Below are 20,723 nucleotides of genomic sequence, written 5' to 3'. Positions count from 1 at the left end.
GGGAACAGGCAGAAGCAGCCCAGCTTCCCTGCAGAGGAGGGGAGAATTTGCCACCCAGGCAAAGTGCAGGATGCTCTGGCTGTAGGAATGTGTCCACCAGGATTATCAGCCTTCTTTGTGAGGCTGCCAGAGTTTATGGCCAGAGCTCTCCACGAGGCTCAGTGGGAATCAAGGAGATAAAGCCAAACAGCAACAACAGAGTCAGCCATGGGAATTTCTCAGGCCAGTGCTCCCTGCCTTTGGAAGACGTACAGTTCACATTTTATTTTTTTTAATTTTTTTTTTTTAATGAAAGGAGATCTCAGAAGATCAGACCAGTCTCAGATCAGTATCTAAAAAAGCACAATGACACTGTACCTGATTTTCAGCAGCCCCAGATCCTTCCTCAGGGAATGCAGAAGTCTTTCTGCAGCTTGGACTGTCATGTTGTTATTTGAGGACCTAGAACCAAAGCTCACTGTAGTGAACAGCTCACAAATGAACCCCCCAAATGGGTCCAAGAGCCATTAACTCACGTGTACTCTGTCAGACCAGTGCACCTTTCCAAGAGCAAGAACAACTTTTCCAACTGCTCTGGCTGAAAGTTGCACTCTGCCAGTCTGAAAGGATGAGAAGGAGAACAGCCTTAGCTCATCACAAACAGTTCAGGCTTTCTGAGCTGGAAATATCAGGCAGCACAGCCTAACCCCACAGAGAAAGAAGGATGGCACAAAAACCTTAAACACCTTTAAGGGTTTCCAAAAAAAAAAAAAAAAAAGTGTGGCAACACTTCAAAAGCATCTGTTGAGATATTCTGGAAGAACACACCTGTATGCTATAATGTTCTTTGTAGGACCCAGTCCTGTGACTGCAGGAACACCCACAGGTGCCCAGCTGAGGAACAAAGAGTGGGGAAGCAAAGAAAGAAAGGGAGGTGGGATTCTCTGTGATGTGAGAAAGCTCTTCTCACAAGGTGAGTCAAAGGAAAATTCAAAATTTCATTATGCCAGGAACAAAAAGAAGTTTTGTCTGTCTTGTCCCTCAAAAAGGGACCCCACCTTTGCCAAAGAAATCACCACAAAAGGTCTGTAACATCACCTCAAAATCTTTCTTGGGTCATCTCCGCTTGTCAGCTTGATGATTAAAGTTGCTTTGGAGCACAAACTGCACAGACAAGACATGAGTGTAAGATTTAGATAGTTACTACTTTTCCCAGTGTTCAGAATTTAATGATACCAAACTCCAGAAAACAATCCAGCACAGCAGTGACAGAGGCACAGCTCACCCCTCCCTACAATAAACCAGCCCAGGGAAATGCTTCAGTAAGGTCTCACTCATGCCAAACTGGCATCAAGGCAGCACTGGTGTTGGGAAAAGCAATGGTGACCTGTCCTGCTTTTATTTGCCTCCTCTGCCCTCTCTGTGGAGCTCTGGGGAGAGGAACATCAGGAGACTTTAGAGCAGCCCCAAATCCAGCAGCCACGTCCAGCTGCAGGAATGAAGGGAAGTGCCCCTGGTTAAAAGTGGCTGGGGACAGAGCAGCTGTCCCAGGAACACAAACACTGATAAGGCCCCAGAGATGGGCAGCACAGCCCAGCCTCATGCCTGGAATCTGTGAGAAAAGCACTTTGTGCCAGAGCAACAGGCCCAGGGCCCATGGGATATTTTTGCCTGAGAGGAAAGCAGATAAAATGCAAATCCAAGTAAAAGGACATGGGAAATTGCTTTCTGTTGCCTCTGAATTCTCAACATACTGAAGAGAGCCTTAGAGAGCAGTGCTGGCTCCTGCCCTGAAGAGGTTCATTAACAAATAAATACATGACAATAATTGTTGGAACAGCTGATTATCTGTGTCTATACACAAAAATAACCTGGCCCTGTGGAATGGAGCTCTGCTTGGCCGTTATGTTTGGCCATTCAAAATGGACATGGACTAAAGCTTTAGGTAGTTGAAAACATAGCCCTCATCATTCTTACCCGAAGATCACAAATTTTCAATAATTAAGAGTAAAACAAGCAGGGAAGACTCAAAAATTAATGAAGAAAAGCAGTCACCTGACTTGAACTTCAGTGGTGTTCCCAGATGTGACAAAGGCATTTATGAGGTGTAGGACTCCATCCTGAGAAATCTCATTATGGCTGAGGCTGCACAGAACAAAGGAAGGGTTTTCACCTGCCAGGAGTCAGGGCTGTCCCCAGGCTCCTCAGGCACAGCAGCAAAATTCAAACACAGGCACCAAAGACAGAGCAGTTTGTGGGGTGCTGGGCCACTTCAGCTTTGCTCAGCCACTGAACCCCCCCAAGACAGCCCTGATGACTTAGGGGACACAGCAAATGCAAAAATGCAATTTTCCTCTTGCACTGCAGAGGCAGCAGCAGCTGGAGCATTTCCTGCCCCAGCAGAAAGGGAAGGGGAGAGGCTGGTGTAGGCTCAGCTCAGCTCACACAGCTCAGCTCACACAGCTCAGCTCACAGCACCTTGGGTCTTGAGCTACTCAGAGAGGACACCACACCCAGAAGGGTGATGAACTGAAAGCTCTGGGTCAGCTTCTTTCACACCACCCCACTCTGGGCATTGCTGTTTTTCCTCCTCACACGAATAAAAATACTTTTGCTTATTTTCAGTGGTTTTGCACCAGACCCTGAGTCACCACAGCCTGGTGGCCTTGAGCTGTGCTCATAGTTCAGTCAGAGCTTTGCTCCTAAGGCAGGAGAGGGCAAGAAGCACAAGCAGCAGCATTCCTGGGGGATCACACCAACACCCTTCTCTCCCTGGATTCACCATGTGTTCTCTTACTTGAGGGAGCAGGTACCAGGCACTCGATGCAAGTGGTCCAGGAGGCACCTCAGGCCTTCATCTCCCAGCTGATTCCTGGAGAGACTGAAAGGCAGAAGAACATGTGGCCAGCCAAAACCCAGCCTTTGAAACAGGCTGCCCAAAGAGGTGGGGGTTTCCCCGTGCCTGGAAATATTCCCTGGTTGGACAGGGTTCTGAGAAACCTGGTCTAGTTGAAGATGTCCCTGCTCATGACAGGGAGTTAGACTAGATGGCCTTTAAAGAGCCTTTCCAAAAAAAAAGTGTTCTATAATTCTATATTTCTTTTAAACAGCAATGCTCCTCTGAGAAGCTTTGAAGGAAAACTCAAATTTCCTGTCCTTAAATCCTAGCTTTGCCAGTAAAGGTCTGTTTAAAACAAATCACTGTGTCATGAAATTACCTCATGCAGAGCAAGCTCAAATGAAGAGCTCAGGTGAAGCAACAAATGCCTCCAAACATAAAGGAGTGAAAATCCCAAAGGAGCTGTCCATCAGCTCAAAAGGACCTGGATAATTTCCAGCTGATTGTGCTCTCAGCAGCCTGAATGAGCACATATACCCTTGCAGACAGGCTGGGAAACTGCAGGCAGTGCTGAACCCCACAAGCACAGCTCTCCCCCAGTGACTCTGCCCAAGATCATGGGAGCACCCCAAGCCCCACTTACTCTACTTCTGCCATCCAGCCGTGCTGCTCCAGGACGCTGCAGAGCTCCTCCACCTGCCCCTCTCCAATGGCACAGCCTGTCAGCCTGTGTGAGACAGCAAGAGGGCTAAAGCAGGGCCAGCAGCCAGCCCAGCCTGAGCACTGAGAGCTGCCAGCAGCAGCTGCACCTTTACAGCACTCTCTGTGCAGCATTCACATTTTTTGCCACTCCTTGGTGCTGGGACAGAGACAGGTTGCAGGCTCCTGTCCAGGGACACTCAGGAGCCATGGCTCCCAGAGGGCTGCAAACACATCTCACAGATGTTCATGTGGAGGTTATCCCCAGAATTTGAGGCACACCTTTGGAAGATGCACTGATGAGGGCTCAGTTCAGGTGCTCATGCAGCAGAATTTGGTGCAACTCAAGATGATCATAAGCAGCCCAGAAAAAAAGAGGGAAAGAAAAGCACTGGGCTCTGCCATTCCAGTGCACCCAAATGGTTCTGAATTGCACTTAAGCAGATGAATTGAGCTCTAAAGCTTAAGCTACTACCCCGAGCTCCTTGGCCACCAGCCCATGAATTCTCAATACAAGGGGAAATCTGGCTCCCTGCACTTCAAACCCAGCCACAGTGAGTTCCAGCAAGTGCTCCACGCCACTACCTGCAGGATGTCTTCTGGCTTTGCATGCTTGCTCCTAAATGCAAGAAGGCATTTTCCCTGGACCTGAAGCAGACACAAAAGACAGTCCTTCAGCACTGATCTCCAAAGATGACAGGCTTTGTAGGCCCTGTAGGGCTGAGCTGCTCCAAAGGGTCCGAGTGCCTCACCGCACTTCCACCACTCTGACCCGCTCACAGAGGTTGATGGAGTTGAGGAGTAAAACAGCACAACGTGGGGACAAGGAGTTCTTCCTAATGCTGTAAGGGAAGGGAAAGAAGAAACACTGAAGTCAGCTCCTGAGAAGAGAGGCTCCCATACACACAGCCCAATTTTCCCATTGCTCACTCTGAGACTCAAAAGATTGGAGACATCCCATTTAACTCAGGATGAGGGAGCAAGGACCTAAAGCATTGGCACTCAGTGCTCCTTTACCTAAAAGACAGTCTCCTTTAGTCCCCTTTGACTAAAAAGGGAGTGCAGACCAAGGGCTTACACTGAACCACTCCTCCTTTGGGGCTGCTGGACTAGAGACACCCCAAAGTGGAAGCAAACTCAGTTTGCTCCTGACTGGGCAAACTCAGTCCCATGAGATCCTGCAGTTCTTCCATGCTACAGCACCTTGTGAAAGATGGCCAAGCTCCTCCTGGGCTTTTAGTCCACACACTGGAGTGCCCTATCCCCTGAGAGGGCTTCCCTGGCCTGAATTCCAGCCTGAACTGCCCTCTGCTAAATATCATTAAAGTGCTGTTTTTCTTCTGGAAACAAGAAAGGAACGGGTGTGAAAACATTTCTGCATTTTCTTTGCCTTGCTTGTTAATTTACAATTACTGATTAATGCTCCTCAGATCTGCTGTGACTTTCCAAACCAATGTTTCAAAGCAGGGACCCCCAACATTACCTCAGGAGTGTCAGATGACAGAGGGATGGCAGAAAGCTCAGTAATCTCTCTATGCTCTGGTCACTCAATGAATTTCCAGACAGACTGTAAAACATGGAAGGAAACAAAACCCAGGAGAAATTGTGTCAATCCCTAATTACTTCTGTAACATTTACATGGACAAATGGGCAAATTCTGTGAAAGGACATGTCCAGAAATGCCATGAGAATTGGGCAAGATTTAGTCCTTACAGCCTGATCTGTTTCTTTACATCCTACAGCCAATCAACATCCCAGTTTCCAGAGTCTTACTTTTCCATTACTGTGCATTTACAAAATGATGCTACTGATGTCTTTCATGCAGGCAATAGGGGAATTAGGTTATTTTTATTTGTTATTGCTCAGTTTTCGTTCTGATCAGCACTGTAATTTTCTCAGTGCCAAGCTCCTGCCTGGAGTGACCAGTCCTTCAGGAGCAGAGCTCATGGCTTGGTGGCCAGGAGCTCTGCTCTGGCTGTACTACAAGCTGAGGTCTCCAGGAATAGATGACAATTGTTTCTAGACACAGGACTGAGGAAGATCATGAGAACACACACATGTTCTGGGGCCTTTGCACACTGATGTGGCAGACTTAGGAGAGGTCAATGTCTCTTTGAAAGAGGATAGTGGAAAGTCTGGGCTTAGCTAAGTGTCTGGGTGGAGATGTGGTGAGAGGAGAGCTGGTGTACACCATCTGCACCCTGAACATCAAATCTGGGGTTTGAACATCAAATCTGGGGCTGGGGAGACAGACAGACAGGCAGACTGACTTACTCGATTTCTGTCAGCTGGGGGCACTGAGCCAGTATCTGGCACAGCTTGGTCACATCCTCCAGAGCCATTCTGCAGTCCCTGAGACTGGAGCAGACAAAGCACTCAGGAGCTGAACGTGCCCAGGATGCCACCAGTCCCTGCATGTCCCAGAGCCTCACATCCCAGCACGAGGCCATGGGGACCCTCTCACTTCCACTGCATTTATTTTGCTACCTTTGGTCTGGGACTAAGAAATCAAAACCTGGGACAAGCAGATGACTTCACCATCCCTGAGCTGATCGGAGAGAGCCAGTCCACCAAAATACCAATACTTTGAGTGTTGCCTCCCTAAGCCACATCTTTGGTGATTCTGTTGTCTCAGGAGACTGGACAGCATCTTTCCCTCCCCAGCACTGTCTGGGCTCTCCCAGAGGAAGGCTGGAACTGGTGTCTCCTCTGTCCTTCTCCAGGAAGGAAAGCCTAGAAGCCTTTTTGGGTGACAAACTGGCAGTTCTCCAAGGGATGAATGCAGCAGTCACACAGATCTGTCTCTCCTTATTTATGGATAGAAGCTTCCTCTGCTGGAAAGCAAGACAATCTCCTCAAACCAAGCAAAAGATGCGCTATTTATTTTCCTTTCTGAGGAGACACAGCTGGAGGGACGGGTCTGTGTGGATGTGACAGCCTGGTCAGAAAGTGAGAAAATGGGCTTTTTTTTTCCTCACAGTGGATTTGTGAGACTTTTTAGGAAGTTGTAGAAAAATTATCATTATTCATTAGTATAAACAACCTGCAGGTGGTGTTTTCCTACTCTGTTTTTCTGTTCTTCTCAAAAACCGTTTGTGAGAAAGATGTTTTTTTGTTAATTAGCCAATCAAGTACAATGTGTTGAATCTGTCTATAAAAGAGAGGACTTTCATATTAAAGTCTTCTCCTGCAAACCAGAATTCAAGTGAATTTCTTTCATTTCTGGTTCAACAGTGACAGGTCTGTCCCACACACCACACTGCCCTAAAGACACAGACCCCCACAATCACCTCTCCTCCAGTCCTGGTGGGAAGGGAAGCCAGGCTGCCATACCTAAAGCTTTGTCCTCTTCCTTCCTGCTTGGGGCGTGCCAGGGAGCCACTTCTCCATCTGCTGGTGCTGCTGGGGAAAGAGCAGTTCAGCCCATGAGCTGTGCTGGTGCTCCTGCCCCCGTGTAGCCAGCTCTCCTTGAGGGGGGTGCGGTGGTGCCAGTGGCCTCCTGTTCCAATCTGCCTTCCCTCACCCCATCCCCAGGGGAAAAGGAGCCTTATTATCCTTTTCCAGCCTCCAGAGAGCTCTGCAGCCACTCAGCACTTGGGCATCAGCAGGGAGCTGGCTGCAGCCTGTCTCAGTACTGGGTGCTGAGCTTTGGCAGCTCCTTCAGTGAGCTGCTAAAGACCTCAGGCTGTTTCAGAAGCCACACCTGACATAAAACCACCTGTCCCCTGCTGGCTGCTCCTCCAGCTGCTGCCAGTCCTTCAGCCATGAAACAGCACCCTGGGCTTCCCCCACTCTGGCTGGAGTTTGGCTCTTTATTGACACACCTCAGGGACCCACACCTTCTGTTCAGAACTTCACAAGAAGTTTAAAAGACTTGTATGAGTGGGTAGGATTTTACCTGACTCTTTCCCAGAAGGTCAGATGAACCACCTGTGGGCACCCTAAGCTGTAACCAGAGAAGAACATCATCAGCATGGAATTTGACAACACAAGCTGCTGTATCACTCCTCAAAAGCCACAGCTTGAGGTTTTAAATAGCAAAAGAGTATAAAAAGTACCCCTGGCCATACCTGAAGCTCATTGTTTTAAGGTGTTTCAGTGTAGTTAATGACTCAGCTAAGAAAAACACAGAGTTAAGGGAGATCTGGTTGTTGTTAAACCTGCAGGAAGAAAAGATGAAATCAGCTGCTGCAAGCAAAACTGATAAAAATGAACACCACACCATAGAACAGTGATCCTTGTGCAGCACTCCCAGGCTGCTGCTTTGCTAATTCTGCCTGGGATTTTTACTGCAGTTCTGCAGACACAACTCACTCCCATATATTTTAAATTCATCCCTCACTTTTACTGTTCAGAGAATGACAGAATAACCAAGGCTGGAATGGGTCTCTAGAGCTGATCTAGAGGAGGGTCAGCATGGAGGAGACAGCTCAGGACATTGTACAGCTGGGTTTTTATCACCTCCAGAGACAGGGAATTCACAGACTCTCAGGGCAACTTGTTCTAGTGAGACTGTCTGTAACTGGAGCAGTCTTGGCTTGAGAGAAGTTCAGTCAATCAAACAGGAGCAATAAACACTTCTTTCCACAGTGCAGGATGGTGCCATGCTCCTTCAGGCACAGTCCTGTACAGAGCACTCGCAATGGCAGTGCAGGTGAAGTGCCCAGATAAACACAAGCCACCTCTGCAGATGAATTCAGACTCCACCAGTGGAGCTGGGTCTGCCCAGCACTTCCCTTCCTTCCCAGCTGTTCCCCTCAGGAGGGGAAGGACTGCTCCCCCCACAGTGAGGAACATTCAGTGAGTTGCTGAAGACCTCGGGCTGTTTCAGAAGCCACACCTGACATGAAGCCACCTGTCCCCTTCATGGAGGAGCGAGCACAGGGGCTCTGGGCACTGAGCTCAGCCCAGCTTCCAGTGGAGTCAATCTGCTCTGGGCTGGAGGTGGGAACAGACCAGAGAGCACAGTGCATCTGCCCAGCACAGAATATTCTGCCCTTCCCAAATGTGCTCTGTGCTTCCACAAACAACACTTCACAAAACCCAGTCCATCACAAGGAAAAAACAGGAGCTACTCACTTGAGAGAACGTAACATCTCCAGTTTTGGGAGGCACTGAAACAGCTGCAAAAGTCCCTCATCTCCCAGAAAATTCTGTGACAGGCTAGGATTTAAAGAAAGGCATTTAATTTTCACAGTAAAAACACCCAGCTCTGTTATCTGTATGTACAGCCACAGCTCCCACCAGGCTGTGCCTCTGCCCCACTGTCTGTACAACACTACAGAGCAAACAAGGGGAATTTTCTCAGCATCCCAAATAACTGCAGGTAAACCCAGGGCAGCTAAGGAGGACTCACTCCAGCTCAGAGATGTGGCCACACTCCTTCAGGACTGCACACACATTCTTCAGGTCACTGGCTTGAAAATTACAGTCTGTCAATCTGTGGGGGAAAAAGAAATCAATCATCCAGGTCTGCAGGATTTCAAACAAGGCTGTGAACTTCACTCCTCTGAAAACCAGAGAATGAGTGAAGAGATAATAATGAAATTAAACAATCCCTTGAAACACCTTGCTGCTCAGGGTCTGCAGGGGATGGGCCACCCCTGCCTGGCACTGCAGGTCCCTGTGTCCCTTGCAAGGCACAGGGTGGGCACCAGGTCCAGCCCCTTGCCAGGGGCTCCAGCATTCCCCCAGCCAGGGCAGGACCTGCAGCTCCCCTGGCAGCTGGGAGATGCCCAGTTCTCCAGTGATTCTCCTCTCAGAGATGCAGGTTACCCTGGAAATAGGGCCCAGAGGTAGGACAGGCATGGGGTACAATGGAAACTGGCCAGGGTACCTGATTTTTTGGGAGGTGGTTGGTGTCTGGCTTTCCTCCCCATGTGGTTGGGCATCAGTAGAGAACACAGGCTCTTCCCTAAGTGAGCACAAAACCAGACAAAGGTGAAACTCTTGCTTTAGCAGTTTGGCAGACCCCTGGGGCTACCCTGGCTCCAGCCCACGCCTGCATCCTGCCAATTGCAAGCTCTCCTTTCCTACCCAAATATTTGAGCATGCAGGAAACTGAAGAGAAGGGGAAAGACATATTTCTATCTAAGTTTGTGAAAAATTCAGCTTTTGCTGAATTTAGTTGAATTTAGCCGAATTTAGCTTTTGCCTAAATAAGTTTTGTGATGAGCCTGTGCAAAAATCTGACTATTCATAATCAAATGGAACTGTCTATGACTAACTAAACTAACGCTGTAACTAAAAGCTACAACTATAAACAGTGAAAGCATAACCAAATCTGACTATTCATAACTAAATGGAACATGCAAAACCTAAAATATCAGAGTTTGAAATGCCACCTGGTGCCTCAAAGGAGTCCACAGATTTCCTGTCTCGGGCTGTCCCTCTTTCAAGCACAACCACTGGGCTGTGCCTGTAAGAGTGCTGCTGTTTCTCTCTGGCTAAGAGCTGGAATGCAGGTATTCCATGGGAAATGCTATTCTACAGTGAGCCGAGTCCACAGAGAGCAAGGGTATAAATAATGAACCTGAAATTCCAGGAGCAACAGGAAACCATTTCTTGGTCAAAACCTTCGGGTTGAGCTGTTTTAACCATAGTTTTAATTTTTAAATTAAACTCCAAACATCTCATGATTTAGGAGTACCATGATCAGGAATGTACAGTGTCCTGAACTGCAGTGATCTGTGAATCTTTTCAGAATTTGGTGTGGCATTCACTTGGTTTTTTTGCCCTCACTATTGTCAGATAGCACGGGTGTCATTAAACAGCCTGCTCTGCTGAGGATGCTGTGGGATGAAACGTGCTCTAGAGACATAAAACACTACAGAAGGCAGTGACAACTTTTCAAGCAGCTGAGAAAGCCAGGAGACAGTTCTACATTTAGATTTGGGGGTTGGGGTGGGAGGCAGGAACTGCTGTGAAGCAGAGTGTCACCCTTGGTACCTACACAGGATGCAAGAACTAAACAGGATGCTGAGATAACACCATTTGTGCACACACAGCCTACCTAGGAGGAAGGGAAGCAAACTCCCTGTCTTCTCTAAACCTCAGGACTGCAGTACCATGGCAAAGGCTGTGAAGAAGAGAAGTAATCAATCAATGTAATCATTTGGTTATTTACAGGATTTCTTGTTTGGTTTTGTTCTGCAAAACTCTGGTGACGCCAATCATTTGTGCTTAAAGCACTCCCAAAGCAAGAAAAAATAATCTCCATCAGTTTTAAACACTGGTTGGATCAAATTATGCAGTATCTGATGATCCAGTTTCTCTGAATCACTAGACAAAGCACAGACAAATTTGCTGTACTTGAGTGTGTTTTCAAGTGAAACAGAGGAGAAAGAACTTCCAGTTCTGCTCCAGGAGGTGTCACCAGCTCTCACACTCTGCAGAGATCCTGTCACCAAAGCTTCCCAAGGCAGGGAAAGAGAGCAGGGAAGCATTTTAAAACTCCCCATGCAGGAAAGGGCAGCCAGTTTTGCAAGCACTCACATTGTGTGGTGGCCCTGGTACAATCAGCTTCCAGCAGGGTGCCACCAGGGGCCAGTGCCAGTGACCACCTTGGGACATGCTCTCCACCCACCACACGCCTGAGGTGACTCCACAAAAACCCCAGAATATAAACCCCAGACCTGCACACTGGGATTAGCCCCAGGCATGGCTCAAGACCTACATACCTGACCTGCACCTCCATCACCTTCTGGCAGGTGTTTACTGACTTCAACAGGCTGCAAATGCCACTGACAGACAGGAGGTTTTGACTGAGACTAGGAAAGAAAAAGGCAATTAGCTGGTCCCTGGATCCCACAGGACTGTCCTTGAAGCAGCTACCAGTGCTTTAAACGATTTCCCTTCAGAAGAGGGCAGGTTTTGTACAAGGCTACACTTACTTCAGCTGCTTTGAAATCGATAGACAGGGGAGGCTTTCCAGCAGACAACTGCAGCCTTCATCTCCAAGCTTGTTGCCTGATAAACTGAAGCATTTTCCAGTTAGTGGGGACTGATTGGAACAGTAAAAACAAAGCCCTCAAAACCTGCTTGCTTTCCCTTTTCTACAATTGTTTTTTTTGTCTGGACTGTCCTTCTGTCTCAGACCAATCTTCCCTGCTTATTTCTGCATGAATCAACTTCAGATAAAAAGTTTTAGCCCTTGGGCAACATGATTCATGCTTTAGCCCCAAACCATCTTGCTTTAGAAAATCTATGATCTTTAAGGCCCTTTCCAACCCAAACCAGTCTGTGATCCTAGGATGCCCTGCTCCCACACCACCTGCCCACAGCCACCCAACAGGAAGGAAAGGAGGCACTCACTCCACTTCAGAGAGACAGGGACAGCTCTGGAGAATGGCCACAATCATCTTGGCATGTTGGGAAAACAGCCTGTGATCCTGCAAGCTGGGAACAGGAAGGCTTGGTGAGCAGTGAGGGGATGAGGGTGTCCTGGCTGGGCAGGATAGGATTTCTATTGTCATTTTTGTTTACTGATTCAGGTTTATTTTAAACTTCCCACATGTGGAAATATCCTCTGTCCTTAAGGACAAACACATCTGCTTCTCTGGCTCTTCTATGGTGCCTGTCATCTGCAAATCACATGCACCAGCAGGACTCCATATGTCCACTCTTACCATAAATTCACATGTCTAGTTGGAATTATGTGTTCTTTATTCTCTTCTTTTTTCTCCTCCAACTTCAAATCCGGAGATCTGCAAACAAGCAAAATATTTGGCTCTTAATATGCTTTCATGAAATACCTGACAACGTGGGTGCCAGTTATGTTTTCCAGCAGAAACCACCAGCTCTGTGTTCTGTGTCTTTCAGCAGGTTTGCAATAGCACCAAGGCACCTCAAGCTTGCCCAGCCTCTAAGGAGCTGCTTTTGTGGAGCTGTGAGTCCAAACCCAGCTATTTTTGGTTACATTTCCCACTGCTCAGGCAGATGCAAGGGCAGAGGGCACCAGCTGTGCTCTCACTGTGGTTTATGGTGACCACAACAGCTTCAATCAGTGCAACTGAACACGGCGTAACCACAAGAGCAGTGTCTCACCTGTGAACTGTCCCAGACGTGCCAGAAAAATAAATAATCATGGTGTCCCCCCTGAAAAAGAGATCCAGGTCAGTTTTAGGGAAGAGCTGGAAGGATGCCATTTGTTTAACAGAGTTTGGTAAGGACCCAAGCTGTTGCCTGGATGCTGAAGAGGGCTTTGACATCTGCCCCAGCAGCTCACTGGCACAGCCAGGCAGCAGCCACGTGCTCAGAGGGCACAGGACACATGAGACAGTCACACACTGAAAAAGATTGGCCCAGGATTTTTTTTTTTTTTTTGCAAGACCAGAAGTTTGTTGAAAGAGATTCAGTAGAAACTCCCTTCCAGCAAGAAAAATAAGAAAAAGGCATATGAAATTTGGGTTACACCAGGGATTACTTTGGCCTGTTAAACTTAGAACATATGACAACCACAAGAGCCAGGATGATTTAAAAGATCTACCCTTTGTCATCCCGGACACATGAAAACCCCAAAGCCTGTAATTTACAGGAATGCAGAGCTAGAGCTAAATTCACACATTTTCACTAAAGTCAGCTGACTGGTAGCAAATTTATGCTAGTCAGTAAAGAATTTCCTTTCTGATATATTGCAGAGCTTAGAATCAAGTTTAAATTCTGTTATACAACAAGAGTTTCACATGCTGCAAATGGTTTTATAGACCATGGATAAAAAGACCTATTAAAAATACAAAGAGGAAGTACATGGTATGATGAATTCACATTTTGTTTCCAATAGAAAACAAAAAAGGAGTCAAACTGATTTTTGTTCACTTTAATTAGCCATAAATTAAGCTGGAAAACAGTGTCCATTTAAATTCAGCATCTAAAGAGACAACCTGCTTGCTTTTGTAAGAGCTCCCACGTATTGATACCTGGCACACAGCTCAGTAACATTTTGACACACGATGCCTTCCTTTGCCAAACTGAGAACAGCATTCAAGGAAAGATGGTTGTTGCTCAGGCTGTGAAGATGAGGAACAAGAGAATCTCAGCTGCTGGACCCCACAGCATGTTCTTTCGTTACACAAATGTCCTCTGCTCTGTTCCCCAAACACCCTGAAGCACACAATGTTTTAATAAGGGTATTTCTCAAAAACTTCTGAAATTTCCATCTAGAACTCAATAAAAGCATCACCAGATCACTGTTCTTTCTCTGCAAGCTGTAGCTCCCATGAATTTAGAATCAGAGATCTCTCTTCCGTGTGCAGCAGAATGATCATTAACCAGTTTTGGGTTAGTTAGTGGATGTAGTTCATGGTTACACCACTGATCCACAGTGCAGTTCAACTCTCACTACAACAAATCCAATTTAATTATGGCTTATTGAAGCAGGGAGGCCTGAACACAATCCTCCAGCCTCTGAGGATTTATTCTTTAATTGCACATTCGTTCTGTTTCATTACTTGTTGGGCCTCATTAGATATCAAACACAAGATCTTGCTTCTACAAATCCTCTGCTTGTTCTCAGGGCCACGGGGCACCTCCTGAGAGCCACCCCTGAGAGCAGCACTGTGTGTGTAACAGAGATGGGTGAGGGTTACAAATGACACTGTTTTCCTGCCTTTTCTGTTCCCTGGGGGCAGGCTGAAAGATTTTTTTCAGGGTACCCAGTGTGCCCCACAAGATTTTTTCCAGTGTGCCCAGGAAAGCAAGAGCAGCAGGTACATTCCTCCTTTCCTCCCTCCTTCTGCTGTGCTTTTAAACACTTCTGGCCATACTGCAAAGCCAGTGGTTAATTCCTGGATGGGATCCAGCAATGGCTGCAGGTATTTTGGGTTCACCTCCTTGCACCTGAGGCTGTGGAAACCTTTAAAGGCAGAGTCTCTCCTTTTCAGCTGGGGTGGGCAGGCAGTGCCCTGTCTCCATGGCTTTGTAGCTATCCCTGTCCCATCACACAAACTAAACTCAGCCTCCAGCACTCACAGCAGCTCTGCTGCTGCTTCAGCTGCCCCTGACAGCTCTTCAAAGGCTTTAAATCCCTTCACCAGAGGCTGGTGCTCTCCTCCTAGAAAGCTGCAGATCCATGCTGGGAGTTTTGCTAGCAGTCTGTCCCTCCCAGCCAGCTCTGATGGCCACAGGAGCATTGGAAGGAGCAGCACAGGAGAAGAGGGCTGTGGAAAACTGGGAATGCTCTGATGGAGCCATCCTCCCTAAATCAGAGGTGAGATACCTCAGCCTGAACCTCACCAAGGGGAAGAGAAGAGGAAAAGTCGAGCTAGGCACTGAGCTGAGCACATGCACTGTAATTCCTGGAGAGGTGTCAGAGGTGCCAGGACTCCCTTGGGATGATTTTAGAAGAACTAGACAAGAACTGTGAGGCTGAGCCTACCTCAAACTGAGCCCAGCTCAGTTAAATGTCTGTGCCTCAGCTTGGTGCCCCACATCTCTGTGCTATGCTTGGCTTCACAATAGCCAAGGTTTAAGCCATTTTTACTCACTCTACTTTCTTCAGCTTTTCCATTTTGGAAAACAGATCCATCACCCTCTTCCCGTCTGGATCCCGGATCCGATTGCCCTGCAAGCTGCACAGGATTCACCCTCATTAGTAACCCAAGGAAAGAATGCTTGATTTGATGGCCATTGCCACAGCACACTCACTTTATTTCCTCAAGCTCAAGACAGTGTGCTGCAGCCTGGACCAAGCCAGTCATCCCCTCAGCCGTGATGCTCCCGCCTGTCAGCCTGGAAAGAGAAAGGATCACTCAAACCAAGCAAAGGGAGGACTAGAATCCCCTACAGCACTGTCTCAGAGCCTTGCCTGCACCATGTGCCCAGCACACAACCACAGGGGCAGCAGCCTGGCTCTGCCACCTGCAACCAGCTTCACTTTTTCCAGCAGGGCAGCACAGCCCTGCTCTCGATGCCAGCAGAAAACAAGAGCCACACGAGCCTGTGCTGCTCTGTGTAGCACTGTTACCCCAAACCCTGCACAGCTCAGAGCAGCCTGGCTGAGCCAAAGTCACTGAGTAGAGAACAGACAGGAAGGGAGAAGGCACTGGTGCTACAAGCAAAGACTTACTCTAGTTTCTTCAGGCTCCCCATTCCTTGTAATCCCTTTGAAAGAGCAGCAGCAAAGTCATCACCACATCTCCTGCTACGAAAGCTAAAATGTGAAGCAAAGTGGGATAAGACAAACACACCAAAAGCTGATAATTCTCATTTGCTTGCAGGATTTCACCCTTCCTTCATATTGAAAAGAAATGCCTATCATCTTCCCTCTTATCTAGTGCATTAACTACCCTGTTGTTCACCCTAATCAAAATGGAAAAACAAACAAAAATATAGGCAGAATGGATTTATCACCTTATTATCCCTCAATCACTCATAAACTCATTATTTCATACATTTCTGCAGTACTGAAGTTATGCTGTTCAGACCAAATTTTCTCACATCATCTCTTTCTCTGTTCTAGAACAAACTTGAGGTTTGACCTTCCAATCCCTTCTCCCCACCCAGCAGCTCACAGCACTCACTGTGTTTACCTCAAGTGTTCCACGTTTTTACAGCCAGCCAGAACCTCCAAACAGTCAGTGTCCACAAGACATCCTGCAAAGTCCAAACAAATCAAATCCTGGCTCGAGTTTATGACAAAAACCAAAGCCGACATGTCCAGCGTTGTCAGTCTGAAGTTTTTAAACTCATACTTGAAATTCAGCAGGCTCCCAATGTGCTGGGCTACTTCAAGGTTTTGGGTTTCAAAGGTGCAGTGGCAGAGCTCGAGGACCTTAGGCCCTGACAGATGAGTGGCTGCCAGTTTCTTGAGAGACTGCAGGATCACATCCTGCTTTTCCTGCACCCAAGCTTCATCTTGCTCTGCCAGCAGCATGAGGAATGTCCTACACTCTCTCGATGACAAGCCTGAGAGAAATATGTGAAAACTCTCCATAAACTCAGTCTTTGTCTCATTCTTTAAAGTCCACTTTGACTTCAAGAAGAACTTCTTCTTCAGGTAGTTCTTGTCCACCCTCCTACTCACCATGAGACACAGTGCTGCAAAAAACTCCTGCAAGCTCAAGTGCACAAAGGCATAGCCAGCCTCTGGGCAAGTGCCACTCGTCTTCACCTCAAAGACAGTCAGCAATCCATGCAAGGAAGCAAATTCCTTCACGTCCTCGGGAATGTCATGGACATAAAATACAAGTTTCTTCTCTTCCAGGCTTTTCAGTGCAAGATCAAACAGACCCAAAATGGCCTTTTTGTTACAGTTCACCTGAGTCTCCTCATCGCCTGCACAGTCTCCTTGCTGCTTGTTCAGGAAGATGAGAAACATTTTGATATAGAACTGTGTCATAGTCTGAGGAAGCTCCACACTCATCTGGTGTTTGAGGAGCAAATACTCCAAGCAGATGCACACAATGTTACACAGAGCAGGGATGAGGCACATGCTGAGGAGTTTGGTGTTGTTCTTCACGTGAGCAATAGCCCGTTCTCTGAATGAATGCTGACAAAAATAGTGGCTAACATATTCCTCAACCCTCTCGTGGTCAAATCCCCAAATTTCTGCCAACACACCTACTGTACACAGTAAGAAGTCAGGCAGCCTCTTGGGTCGGCTGGTGACCAACACTGTGCAACCAGGCAGGAGGTTCCCATGACAGAGCTCTGCAAAGAGCTGGGAAATGGACAGAGGGGAGGTAAGAGCTGGGCTTCTCTTGGAGGAGGATGACACGTCCATGTTAGCTGCAAACTCATCCAGGCCATCAAAGATGATCAGTGTCTGCTGGGCATTCTCCAGGAGGCCCTGGAACACCGCATCAGGGCTGTCCTCTGGCTGAAGGAACATGTCAAACAAAAGCTCCTTCAGGGTCAATTTCCTTTTCAACAAATTCAGCTGCCGAAACTCAAACAAGAAAATGTAGAGAAACTGAGGCAGGACACCTTCTGCCCATTTCTGACAAATCCTGTGCATTAGCCTGGTCTTGCCTGTACCTGGTTTACCAAACAGAAAGATCACCTTCGTCGTGTGCGACGGGGCCTCGCTGCAGAGCAGATCTGACACTTTCACGGCTGTGTCTGCACATTCTTCTGCCTCAGGAGCACCTGCCACCTCCTCTCGGGGTTTCTCTGCTCTCTCTTTGAAGCGAGGGGCTTTGCTCTGATGAATGACAACGTTGACAAAGGTTTGGTTGAAAGGCAGTGGCCGTGTTTGCTCCTGTGCTTCCGCTGCTCTCCTGCTTCCGTATCTCTGGCGGATGGAGCTGACCAGGAGATGCCGGTACCTCACACATGCATCTGACAGAGAAGACACCAGAGGGGGTATGAGGGTCAAAAAGTTAGTTCTCAGTCACGACAGATCCAAAATACTACCCCTTATAGGCAGAGAAACAACGGCCCCGATCAGAGATTGCTGTGTAGAAATGACAAATTTTGAACTCCTGAAAATAACCAATAACTCTCCCTAATTTTTCACAGGGGCCAAAGAAGAACAACACTCAGGAAAAAGATGAGACAGCTTTACATGAAAACTAAATCTTACTATCTCTAAGATGAGAATTAGGTATCTGTGTATTATGCATATTTTCCCCTGTTCACTAGCTCCCTCTTCACCCATGCTGGCCTCTTAAATCTGGAAGATGATTTTCTGGGTGTTTCTGCAGAGGTGTTAAATAGGTCCTTTCCCCAGAGGGAAGCCCAGCACAGCTTCTGGAACATCCACATACCCAGTCGTCGCTGTTTGGCATCTTTGTCACTCCCAGAGCTGCTGGAACGGCGAGAGCGAGCAGAGCCTGAAAATTGGAAGGTCAGAACCACGTCACAAGAATATTTTAAATGGCAGCATGTTGAAGCTGGGCAAGACTCTCCAGCAAAGCATTTGGGGAGCTGAAGAGTAAAAATAAAACTATTTGTAAACTCAGAATTGCTTCTTGTGAGATGGGCCACAAGCGCCTCACTGGTGAATTTTTTGCAGGCTGGATGATGCACCTGCCCCGCTTTGAACAGAGGAACTGCTTTGATATCCTGGGGAACGTGGCAGGGATATCTGTTTCTGGGGGATGCAGGGCCCACAGATTCCTAGGGCTCTTTATGATGATTAATTTCCTGGTTTTTTTATGGTGGACTGTCAGATGGAAAGGATGGACAGAGCTGAGAGAGGCACATGTCTTTCTTAACTGGTCTTAGCATCTTTCAGCACTCTTTTCAAATTTCCATTCCACCAGCAACAGGTGAGATGGACTCACTAGGAGACACAGCAGCTGGCAGCAGCCTGAATGCAGAACAAAGGTCACTTTTTTCTTATTATTTTCAACATCTTAAACCTGCACATGGCACACAAGACAGCCATGTGACATCTGTAGTGCTGTGACTCAGAAGTCTCTGAGCATAAAGCAGAGGAAAAGTCTCTTCATAACCTGCACCAGCTGGGAAAGTCTCAGTTCCAAATGCACCCCTGAAGAAAACCCTACTATCTGTTCTCTTAAGCTCCTATTCTGACAGCTCTGGAGTGGTTTCTGCTTCATCAACACCTGAATAGTTTTTCTGCTCTTCCTTTAAAAGCCAAACCAGCTTCTTCCACCTCCCAAAGAGCTGACCACAGTATCAGTGCAAAAATCATGGGTTTTGTAGAGAGGGTGGGAGATCCCTGCAGAGAAACTAAAATGAGTGAGTTCCTTAGCAGGGGCCAGCAAGGCTTTTCTGAAATTCAGGGAGAGAAAACAAAAACAGGGGAAGTTCACATGCAAAGCACCAAGAACAGAACAATGAAATGTCAAGTGCAGTGGCCTCTCCACACCTTGCCAGGGCTGAGGGTCAAATACCAGGGACATTTGGGCATTTGGAGCCCTGCCCAGGCCATGAGCAGGGAAGAAAAACTCCAAGAGCAGAGTGCCTGGGGTCTGGGCCAGCCTTACCTTTTGGCACTGATGACTGGGCTCTCGTGTCTGTGCCTGATTCTTCTGTCTGGCTGAAGTTACCTAGAGGAGTTGAATGGGAAATTAATTATGGTTAATGTGAGCATTCTGCTCTTGGAATTTGGAGTGCAGCTGGCCAGAGACAAAGGACAAGTATCTTGCAACACAGACAGTGGCACCAAACAAGGCTCAATATAGAGGATGCAAACATCCGGGTTGAAGAGTCTCCATCTGGTCTTTTCCTTCCAGATTACTCAACAGTTAGCTTCACTTTCAAGGCAGGAGAAAAACAACTTTACCCTCAGAGTATGGGCAGCCCTGGCTGATCTAAAACCACACTGTGGCCCAAAAGGGAAGCCCTCCTTTCCCTGCAAAGAAGGGTTTTCTGTGCATAAACCACTGGCTGGGTCAGCAGCCCACTCAAGGGCCTTTTCTGACTCACTGCATAGCTCAAAGCTGCCACAAAACCCCCTCAGCATAACCAGCAGCAGTTCACCCTCAGAAGGATTAGTGATGCTCAGCTGTTACTACAAAAGCTAAGCCACTGCAAGCCACCTCCAAAATCTTAAGAGACATCTTCTTTTGTGATATGTCACAGTATCAAAAGGCTGAAAACTGTTTCAGCTTCAGTTCTGAGGGAAATCCCCCACCAATCCACATTGCCTGATGGTTGTCTGGTCTTTGCCCCGTTTCATCTCAGCCAAAATAGCTGCTGCTGCTGCTGCACTTGGTCACAAAGGTTGCATGCACCCAACTGATGCAACTAATAAGAGTTACCACAAGCAGAATGTGAAAGTACCGTTGAGAAGGACTCATCCTGCAAGACTTCCTGCAGAAGAGAAGAATTAATCACCAGGTAAAGCAACCCACTAAAGGAGAGGCACAGCTTATCTGGTTCCCCAGGCCCTCCCAAGGCAGAGGGTGTGCACACTCTGTGTAGTTTGCAAGATAACACACACTAACGGATTGTGCTCATTTTCTCTAAAGCCACTGCCTCTGCTAATGAGAAATATGGAGAAGTGGTTTTGTGTGGTAATTCTGAGACTTCTGTGCTCCTTGCCTTTCTGGATCAGAATTTATTTTTTTTTAAATAACAAAAGTCCACAGAACAGAGACTGGAGTATTTCTTCCTTCAAATAAATCCATCCAAAAATTGCACCTCAGCTCTATTGGAGGTGGGGGTGTACAATTTTTGTTGTTTTAATCTGTTAATGTCAGGGGGCTTTTACCTCAAATGACATTTCTAAGCCAGAAGTTGTGCTTCCAAGAAAAACAAGTGAGATCACTGGAGGTCCCACTGCCTAGACTGGGTG

The 20,723-nt window shown here is 47.4% G+C and overlaps 1 protein-coding gene across 1 annotated transcript in view; it reads right to left on the bottom strand.

Moving 5' to 3' along the window:
• NLRC5 (NLR family CARD domain containing 5) overlaps nucleotides 1-20,723 on the bottom strand; it is a 33,456-nt gene that overhangs the window by 9,020 nt on the left and 3,713 nt on the right. Inside the window, exons 4-32 of the mRNA XM_064386811.1 lie at nucleotides 19,411-19,473; nucleotides 18,223-18,288; nucleotides 16,045-17,794; nucleotides 15,582-15,665; nucleotides 15,161-15,244; nucleotides 15,001-15,084; nucleotides 13,435-13,524; nucleotides 12,563-12,613; nucleotides 12,145-12,222; nucleotides 11,831-11,914; nucleotides 11,410-11,493; nucleotides 11,197-11,286; nucleotides 10,530-10,595; nucleotides 9,354-9,431; nucleotides 8,874-8,957; nucleotides 8,597-8,680; nucleotides 7,588-7,677; nucleotides 7,416-7,463; nucleotides 6,851-6,919; nucleotides 5,792-5,875; nucleotides 5,001-5,084; nucleotides 4,270-4,359; nucleotides 4,103-4,165; nucleotides 3,462-3,545; nucleotides 2,777-2,860; nucleotides 2,035-2,124; nucleotides 1,078-1,143; nucleotides 516-599; nucleotides 358-441 (exon numbers count right to left, since the gene is read on the bottom strand). Coding sequence (XP_064242881.1) covers nucleotides 358-441; nucleotides 516-599; nucleotides 1,078-1,143; nucleotides 2,035-2,124; nucleotides 2,777-2,860; nucleotides 3,462-3,545; nucleotides 4,103-4,165; nucleotides 4,270-4,359; nucleotides 5,001-5,084; nucleotides 5,792-5,875; nucleotides 6,851-6,919; nucleotides 7,416-7,463; nucleotides 7,588-7,677; nucleotides 8,597-8,680; nucleotides 8,874-8,957; nucleotides 9,354-9,431; nucleotides 10,530-10,595; nucleotides 11,197-11,286; nucleotides 11,410-11,493; nucleotides 11,831-11,914; nucleotides 12,145-12,222; nucleotides 12,563-12,613; nucleotides 13,435-13,524; nucleotides 15,001-15,084; nucleotides 15,161-15,244; nucleotides 15,582-15,665; nucleotides 16,045-17,794; nucleotides 18,223-18,288; nucleotides 19,411-19,473 — 3,940 coding nt within the window. The remainder of the gene's footprint in view (nucleotides 1-357; nucleotides 442-515; nucleotides 600-1,077; nucleotides 1,144-2,034; nucleotides 2,125-2,776; nucleotides 2,861-3,461; nucleotides 3,546-4,102; nucleotides 4,166-4,269; nucleotides 4,360-5,000; nucleotides 5,085-5,791; nucleotides 5,876-6,850; nucleotides 6,920-7,415; nucleotides 7,464-7,587; nucleotides 7,678-8,596; nucleotides 8,681-8,873; nucleotides 8,958-9,353; nucleotides 9,432-10,529; nucleotides 10,596-11,196; nucleotides 11,287-11,409; nucleotides 11,494-11,830; nucleotides 11,915-12,144; nucleotides 12,223-12,562; nucleotides 12,614-13,434; nucleotides 13,525-15,000; nucleotides 15,085-15,160; nucleotides 15,245-15,581; nucleotides 15,666-16,044; nucleotides 17,795-18,222; nucleotides 18,289-19,410; nucleotides 19,474-20,723) is intronic.

Source organism: Passer domesticus, chromosome 12, assembly GCF_036417665.1.
Source record: "Passer domesticus isolate bPasDom1 chromosome 12, bPasDom1.hap1, whole genome shotgun sequence".
Classification (NCBI taxonomy): Eukaryota; Metazoa; Chordata; class Aves; order Passeriformes; family Passeridae; genus Passer; species Passer domesticus.
This window is presented reverse-complemented; position numbering and strand designations above follow the sequence as displayed.